This window comes from Poecilia formosa, unplaced genomic scaffold, assembly GCF_000485575.1.
Source record: "Poecilia formosa unplaced genomic scaffold, Poecilia_formosa-5.1.2 Scaffold12, whole genome shotgun sequence".
NCBI classification, from domain to species: domain Eukaryota; kingdom Metazoa; phylum Chordata; class Actinopteri; order Cyprinodontiformes; family Poeciliidae; genus Poecilia; species Poecilia formosa.
This window is the reverse complement of record NW_006799951.1, coordinates 1,747,543-1,755,990: the sequence shown is the minus strand read 5'-3', so window position 1 is coordinate 1,755,990 and position 8,448 is coordinate 1,747,543. Positions and strand designations below refer to the sequence as shown.

Sequence of the window (8,448 nt, the reverse complement as noted above, 5' to 3'; positions counted from 1 at the left end):
ATTAAACCAAGAACTACACTCAAGGCTTTTACACAAAGACATCAAAGAGCAGAGAGAAATTCCTTTAAGATCTGCTCAATCACCCCACACATTTCTCATGAGATGATTAATCAGCTGTTGTCGACATGATAAATGTGTTCTGTGCTTTGTGTAATCCTCTCACATAGTGAACCTAGATTTGTGGCTCCATGACTTTATGTGAAAGAGATAAGATTGTTTAGTTTTTTTCTTTTTATGTAACCGATGTGCTTTTTACCTCCAATGCCCTTGAAAGGTAGACAAAACATCAGCAGGCAGCTCCCCTCATTCTTTTTGTCCTCTTGTGAACCACAGAGCGCAAGACCTTTCACATCCTCACCACGGGCGACGCATTGTGTGGAAAGTGACAAAATTCTGCCAGGAACCTCTGGAGGAGAACACATTCAGGATAGTTTGTAATAAAGCCCAAGAATTCTCACATCAGATCTTTGTACATATTCATCTTTGTAACATATTCCTACCGACATATCCTAGAACTGCAAACTTTGCTGATGGCCTTCCATCGAGTACATATAGATGTGAATCCAATCCACTGCAGAGAAGGAAGCGCCCCTCTTGATCAAAACTGTAAAATGACATCTTGGTTTTATTTTCATGACCCAAAACTAAAAGCTTTTCTCTTGCATTTAATGCATTTATGTGTCATGAGTCATCTGAAAGTTGATGCTCTTTCAATGATGGAGGATACTTGCACTAGATGATCCACAGCAGTGTGGTAGAGATGAACCTTGTGCACCAGGCGAAGCTGCTTCTCAAAGTTCAAGTCAACGAAAAGGATTTTTCCTGAAGCTGTTCCAACAGCGGCGTAATGTGCAATGGGACAGCAGGTGACGTTTATCACCTAAACAGACGTAAATTATCTCGATACACTGTTATCGTTTAATTATGCTCTGACAAATCTGAAGATATTGTAATACGCTTGTGGAATTGTTGGTTTTTACTCGATGACAATCTTACCTCTGTTTCTAGGGGCAGGGAGGCGATGCAGGTGCCACCGGAGGACCACAGCTGCAGAATGCCACTATCCCTTAATGACTGCAGTGAGTGGAAACGTAAACACAACAGCTCACAGCGAAATTATATAGGTTATAACAACACAATGTAGCCTGATTTACGAGAAACATGAACACTTTACCACACAAATGTTCTTGTCAGAGAACATAGCAGCTGACAAAAAGTTGCCACTGTGAACATCCAAGATCTTCTCAATCTGGTCTGATCTATGTGCTGTCTTCAGCACATAGATCTGCCCCTGAAAGATTGATCAAATTCGCATTTAGCTAGCATGTAAAGCTCGATGGAATATCATGTGTAGGCTAAACAACATTTAGGTGCTCACTGTATTGGCGGACAGAAGCAGTTTGTCTTTGTTGGGGGAGACCACTGCAGTCGTAACAGGTCTCTCTAACTCCCAAGTTTGTCTGATGCTGATTTGAGTCTCTTTGCTCTGCAGACAGTGCATCACACTCTCCTGAAAAACATTGAAATGTTTAAAGCGCTTTTATTTGCGAATGCCAAAAGCTGGTAGTGCTCATTGCTGCATACCTTTCCTACTGCAATAAGACCATTGCCATAAAGGGCTACAGCTTGAAAATAGAAGCTTTTGAGTTCAGGAATGGCACCCGCAGCTAAAAACAAAAGAAAGAGGAAACTATTCCACTCAGATGAATAACGCGGGTGTTTGCTATGATCTGTGTAGAATTTAGCTTACCTTTAGGGTCAAAAAGGACTGAAACAGAGAGGCTCTCGGGATCAACAAGAAGGAGATAGCCTTCAGCACAGCCCACACAAAGTTGCGATGTGGCTGTCCAGCATACGGTAGATGGAGTTACTGGGGCTGCCTTAGGCTGTTTGAACACAAGGTGAGTTGCAATCAACATTTTGTCCTTTTTGTTTGGATAAAGTTTATTTTAACAAATGGTTCAACTGGTGTAGTTAAATGTTTCATGTCTGTAAACAGTGGGGAAATACTTCATAGCTAAAAGTTTTTTTTTTTAATTTTATTTTTTTTATTTGAGACCTCTGAAAGGGCAGCCAGAATTTGAGAAATGCAGTTTGGGTCCTTTGTGGAAGTGGGAGTTGGTTTCTCTGAAGAGGAGTCCGGGATTTCTGGAAGCTGTATTGCACTGCAATAGGACAAAAATAAATCTACACGTGTAAATCACCAACTTAATATTTCTTCTTGACAACTTTTCTGTAAGATTACCACTTCAATTATAAATAAATACATGTGTTATTTTACCTCTAAATGATGTTGGTTATATTCATGAACTATCCACTTATAGGTGAATTTCACGGATTATTTCTCTGTGTTGTTTTTTGGGGGTTTTTTTGGTTTTTTTTTACCTTGGTTTCAACAGATGGAAAGACCCACATCTCTCTATGTTCCAGAGAGTGAGGGTTGTGGTGCCCAAAGCACAAAGCTGGAGGCAATTCAAGGGGTTGAACTCCAAATAAATTACATCCTGTCCACCGTGAGACTGTGTACAGAGCAACTCAGCCTTTTCCCAGTTCCTGTAAACAGAATTACTATAAATGCCTAATTAGGATAAACATTAAAGTGTATAAGGTGATCATTCCCTCATATTTCATTTACAACCACACATGCACACCTAGGGAGAATTTGGAGAGGCCAACAGTCATGTTTTTGGACTGTGGGAGGAAGCTGGAGAACCTAGAGAGAACCCACACATGCACAGGGCGAACATGCAAACTCTGTGCAAAAAGACCCCGAGCGGAGAATCAAACCCAGGACCTTCCTGCTGCAAGGCAACAGCTCTACCAACTGCACCACTGGATGAGAACATTTGTGTGTTAAAGGGACCCACTGACGGTAAGAATCTGCTTAAAAACTAATATTCAGAGATGCTGGTGACTCCGTTTGACTGATCTTGAGCAACGTGGCAAAGAATTTGACAACTTTAATAACTAGCTGTGCAGCAACACAACTCCTAAAAGACATGCAAATGTAATTCTAATGTGGTTCTTTTGTATTGACTTCGAACCCCAATGCATGTCACCATTTTCAGATTCAAAATTAAATATCATTTTACAAACCTAACTAGAAAATTTCTGAAGAAATTTAAACGGGTAAAAATTTTAACTGTTTGAAGCGGTCACTTTTTCTGATAAAAAAAAAAAAAGAACAGTCCGAACAACTGCTTCCCGTTCAGAATCCGTAAAAGCGATGTCACATGATTTCGCTCTGAAGCACCGACTTTCATACCAAAATCCAACTGACTGACACCAACTGTCAGTCAGTTGGAAATTTCGCTATCACACGTATCCCATAAAATATATGGAAGTTTGTGGCTTCACGCTGACAATGTGAAAAAGTTGAAAGGCGTGTTTGGTATCTTACCACACTGTGATGGAGTAGTCAGGAAGCGACGAGCAGGAGCCCAAATAAGGCCCTCCATCACTTAATGTCAAAGATGTATAATCCAGTGGTGTATTTCCTGCAAAAAAAAAAAAAAAAACACGTATAATTCACTACAATGAATATGTTTCGCAACAGCATATCGCTAAAGCTAACTACCTTTCAGTTCATTTTTCAGCTCTAATTCCGGAAAAGTGTGCACAAATATAGACGGATCCAATTTTCTCTCAGAGAAAGCAAACGTTCCACTTCTGCAGTCAGTTGTCAGCGCACCGACGCTTCTGCCAGGACTCGGAAATACGTTCCGTGTTTTCGTCTCCAGGTTTAGGAAGCATATATGATTCCCACACGCGTAACACACTGTATTATTGTCCACAAATTCGACATTGTCTCTTGTAAATCCTTGAATCCAGCTAGCAAGGGGGAGAAAGCAGGAAAGTAATATGAGCAATGCTGGGCACAGCGGAAAACTGGCAGTTTTTCAGGAATGAAGTAGTAATAAAACAGATCATAAACGTAAAGAAGAAATTTACCTAATTTCTAAGATTCCAATTTCGCTCATTTTAATTCAAGAATACGACGGAGTGCTATTACAGGTCCGAGTTTTCAAGAAAACGAATTTCACAGGCAAGTGGTTTGGTATCCATAGCAACCACTAACGGCTGGAAAGGCCTATCTGTCACGCTATTGGCTGTTAGACACCATGTGCACCGGAAATAGTGTAAAAATAAAAGCACAATGCACATAAAAAAAAACGTCCACAGTTATTCATAAAGTCTTCTGTGTGGCAAGTTCCAAGTGCAAACATGTCCACTGAAAAGAGTGTGATCAAAGGTAAAACTCTAAAATTTTAAAATTTTCTTCTTAAAATATTTTTCTCAAGTTAGCTGAAGTAAAGGTAATTTTATTTATATAGCACATTTTCAGCAACAAGGCGATTCAAAGTGCTTAGTGCAAAGTAGAAGAACGTTGTCTTGTTCCTACTCTTATTTTTCCAAACTGGAAAAATATTAATAAATTACTGTGTCTACATTTGATGAATACTTATTAAATAATATTGAACAGTGGTGTAATCTGGCACGTATACAGATAAAAACTGCTAATGTTTGATTGAGAAATATTTTTATCTTGAATGAATACATTACAAAGTTACCTTGAATGTTCTATTTATGACCCTCCAGAGGGTAGAGAGCCCTATAAAAACTTTATGGCAGGCCTTGAGTTTGACTTGTGTCCTAAAATATGTTGGATAACACACAGTTGTCAGATAAGTATAAAAAGTATAATTTAAGAGCATGGCAGATGTTAAGTCATTAGTTGCATAGAACTTATCTTGTAAAACTCCAAAGTCTGGTTGATATTGACAAAGAGTGGGTATGATTGAGTGCATTACACTCAATTATGATGGGTTATTGTTAATGATTCATATTTACAGATCCAAGGGTATATTAATGTGTAACTGTGTGTACAGACTTTGTATGCTGTTTTTCCCCTCACTACAAGAAAGCTCATAAACACCATATATGGAAATACCACAGTCTCTATTAAACAGTAATAATGGGTACTCAATACTTAATTATCTAGGGAACTCTTCACTAATGCTTTGATTCAGATCTCTGCACACTGTGGGCATCTAGGGATTGATACTTTTGTGCATTTGTGGAAAATGTCTCAAATTGAGAAAGTGAACATCAAATCACGTTTCATTTGTGCTTCACATTTAAGCTCCACTCCATAATGGCCTATCTCATAAAATCTGGTTATACATTAAGCTTGTAGTTTCCAATAGGGAAAAATATTTGAAAACATTCCAGGACTTTTGCAAAGCGATGTAAGCTTATTGTAATGTGTTCAATAATACTTACTCAATTTATGGCTCCATATATGTATTAATTACATACATTTGCTGATTTTTTTATTAGTTTTTTTTTTTTTTTTGTGACACTCAGGAACCCCTGAACCTGGCCCGGTGCCCAAAGACAGTATATGTCTCTACAGCATGAGATTTTGTCCTTATGCCCAGAGGACCAGGCTAGTGCTGCACGCCAAAGGCATCAAGTAATCCTGCCTCAGATTGTATCTGTCATTGGCAACATGTTTGTTCCTCATATACATTTGAGAAACATTTTATTTCTTTGAGGCACTGCAGAACTTTGTGTCTGTGCGTGCATGCGTGTGTGCGTGTGTTTTCCAGATTTGACACCATCAACATTCACTTGAGAAACAAACCAGAGTGGTTCCTTGAGAAGAACCCTCTTGGTATGGTGCCAACACTGGAGACACCTGCTGGTGAGGTGATCTATGAATCTCCAATCACCTGTGAGTACCTGGATGAAGCGTATCCGGAGAAAAAGCTGCTTCCCTCCACACCTTTTTGGTAAAGCCCGGCAAAGAATGATGCTGGAGCATTTTTCCAAGGTATGTTATACGGAAAATGTTAAATCCAAATCTTAGGGGTTTGTTGTAAACACACGGACCCCTAAAAGCAACAAATGTTTCTGTAGGTGGAACTACAGTTCTACAAGATCCCAGTGCGGAGGTTAAAAGGGGAAGATGTCTCAGGACTAGAAGCTGAGCTGAAAGTGTCTTTGACCAAGTTGGATGAGGTAAATAGCAACATTTTATTATTATTATTATTTTTTTACTCTAGCCACCAGATGTAAAGTATTTTTTTCTTAAGCTAAAACAGACTCATAATACATAAGAGCAAAAATGATGTCCGTGCAGCACATGTATGTATTTATTTTTACTTTTAGCACCTAGTGAAGAAGAAAACAAAGTTCTTCGATGGCGATACCATCACAATGATCGACTACATGTTGTGGCCATTTTTTGAGAGAATTGAGATGGGTGACCTGGAACCGTGAGTGCTAATACTTTTCTGTTGTTGTTGTTGTTGTTGTTGTAAACTACCCAAATAAACGGTGCAGTGAGAAAGGCAAAAATAAAATAAAAAAAAACATGGAATGTCACTAAAATAGAGAATACTCATTAGATTGTGTGTCTCATTCTTTTTGTGTTGTTAATAAAATCAGAAATTTGATTTCAGTTGTTATATAGTTTTAAAACTCATGCACTTGACATTCTATAGAAAGGCTTCTTCAGGGCAAATTGGTGCTTTATAATTTAATAACTGAAATTATAAACTAACTCTTTCCAGTTTTGACAATTTGCTAATAATTTTTTTCAGCAAGTCAAATAATTGAGTTATTGAAGTTTGGAGAATTAGCAAGGAAAAAATTGACCCAAATCCTAAAACATAATATAGATGTGGGCTACATATTAACCAAACTGAACGTTAATGTGCTGTCCTGTGACTAACTGCTTTACCCGCTCTTTGTCACTTTAGCTTTCTTGACAACACACCTGAGCTGAAGAAGTGGAGAGCCCATATGCTGGAGGACCCGGCTGTTAAAGCCACAATCCACAGCGTGGAATCCCACAAGGCCTTCTTCAAGGGATATGCTGTCGAGAAACCCGACTATGACTATGGCCTGTAGAAAACATCTGATAGTCGAGGTGTGGGGGTGGGGGAATTATATTCATATCATGAAGCTTTTTGACTGTTATTTTCTGAATGAAATTGTTTTTGATAAACTTCGTCAAAAAATAACTTTGTGATTTAAAACAATAAATCTATGAGGTTTCTACTCTGAATTTGATGTAGTTTTTTTTTTAATTATTATTACATGTAAAGACCAAAGCAAGACAATAGTCAAAAAAGGACTCACACTCTCAAACACAGAGTGTTTAACAATCAATATTCACTGGTAATATGGGGTTTTGAAAGGTCCTGGTATTTACTGTTAGTTTGTGAGGCTTCATGTCATTAAAAATTGCATTTGGAACTAAACATGTAAATACATTACATAAGGCACTTAACCTTTGTTTGTTTCTAATCAGACTCAACCGTTCCTGTTTTAGGTCATTTAGCTTTACCAAAGCATTTCTGTTTAATAAGAGACTGAATCATAATAGGGAGAATTATTCTTTAAAAATTTTACATGTCAATTCTAAAATTTGATAGAACCGCATTTTAAAGTATGACGTAGGTCTTGGTATTATACAACAACCTTTACATACAATGTATCTGGTGTTAGCAGGGAATGCTGAGTCATTTTGGTCAAATTTAAGCACCAAAGCAAACAATTACAAGAAAAGCATAGAAACCCTGCCATCTCAGCAAAATTTTAAATAACTGATGCAATCATTTGTATTTCTAAGTCTTGACTTCTGAATACATACATAATCCTGGGAGTGGCAGCCTTACAAATCTTCCTATAGGGAGTGGTGCACGCTTCTATTCAATAAGTGAGGCGTGTATACAGCGATAAAGACAAAAAGGGAGCAAATGGGGTAAGAGGGTGAAAGGTGTTCGCCCTGTAAAACGTGTTCCAGAGTGACTCTAGCAGGTCTTCGTAGAAACATTCGCTCACCCTTCAGTGGGCTGAAGAACATGTGCATTTATCAGTGAGGTTCTTCTGGGTATTCCTGGCCAGTGCTGGGTGGAAAACATCCAGCCCCAGATGTTTCATCATCACTGTATAGTGGCCAGGGTTCCATTCAGCAAATTATGCAGCAAAGTACACAACAAAAACAGGCTCCAGTACACAAAGTGGAGTCTTTATCCAAGATCGTTTCCTCCTGCTTGGAGTCCATGGGTGCTCTTCCTCCAACTTGCAGCCTGTTCCATTTGCAAGTATTTCTTCATGCTTTCTGCCAGCAGGGCATTTCCCAGGTATTATATTAAAAACACAAGAAGTTTAACCGTGTGGAAAAATTCAAAGGGAAAATGGTAAAAACGAAAGAAAAGGATTACCACCAAGGCTGCCTTGGTTGGAGATAGCCATGTCTATGTCCACATCTCAAGGAAGACAGTCCAGCGGAGACTGTACACTACTGAATCCCTACTACTGGTTGCAGACCTAAAAGGAAGTCAGTTGTCTGAGTAATTCCCATAATTTTCTGATACAAACATAATTTTCTGATACAAACAGAAAAATGTCCCACATTTTTCTGTCTGTATACAT

At 38.5% G+C, this 8,448-nt stretch overlaps 1 protein-coding gene and 1 pseudogene across 1 annotated transcript in view; one reads left to right on the top strand and one right to left on the bottom strand.

Moving 5' to 3' along the window:
* The window catches only part of cfap43 (cilia and flagella associated protein 43), a 16,561-nt gene extending 12,481 nt beyond the window's left edge, over nucleotides 1-4,080 (bottom strand). The window contains exons 1-13 of the mRNA XM_016668034.1: nucleotides 3,952-4,080; nucleotides 3,578-3,831; nucleotides 3,401-3,497; nucleotides 2,386-2,553; nucleotides 2,060-2,165; nucleotides 1,751-1,886; nucleotides 1,585-1,667; nucleotides 1,379-1,510; nucleotides 1,175-1,291; nucleotides 997-1,074; nucleotides 732-880; nucleotides 501-604; nucleotides 218-406 (exon numbers count right to left, since the gene is read on the bottom strand). Coding sequence (XP_016523520.1) covers nucleotides 218-406; nucleotides 501-604; nucleotides 732-880; nucleotides 997-1,074; nucleotides 1,175-1,291; nucleotides 1,379-1,510; nucleotides 1,585-1,667; nucleotides 1,751-1,886; nucleotides 2,060-2,165; nucleotides 2,386-2,553; nucleotides 3,401-3,497; nucleotides 3,578-3,831; nucleotides 3,952-3,980 — 1,642 coding nt within the window. The 5' untranslated portion in view covers nucleotides 3,981-4,080. The remainder of the gene's footprint in view (nucleotides 1-217; nucleotides 407-500; nucleotides 605-731; nucleotides 881-996; nucleotides 1,075-1,174; nucleotides 1,292-1,378; nucleotides 1,511-1,584; nucleotides 1,668-1,750; nucleotides 1,887-2,059; nucleotides 2,166-2,385; nucleotides 2,554-3,400; nucleotides 3,498-3,577; nucleotides 3,832-3,951) is intronic.
* Nucleotides 4,081-4,191: 111 nt separating this feature from the next.
* Nucleotides 4,192-6,972, top strand: LOC103133535 (glutathione S-transferase omega-1-like; annotated as a pseudogene).
* The last annotated feature ends 1,476 nt before the right edge of the window (nucleotides 6,973-8,448 follow it).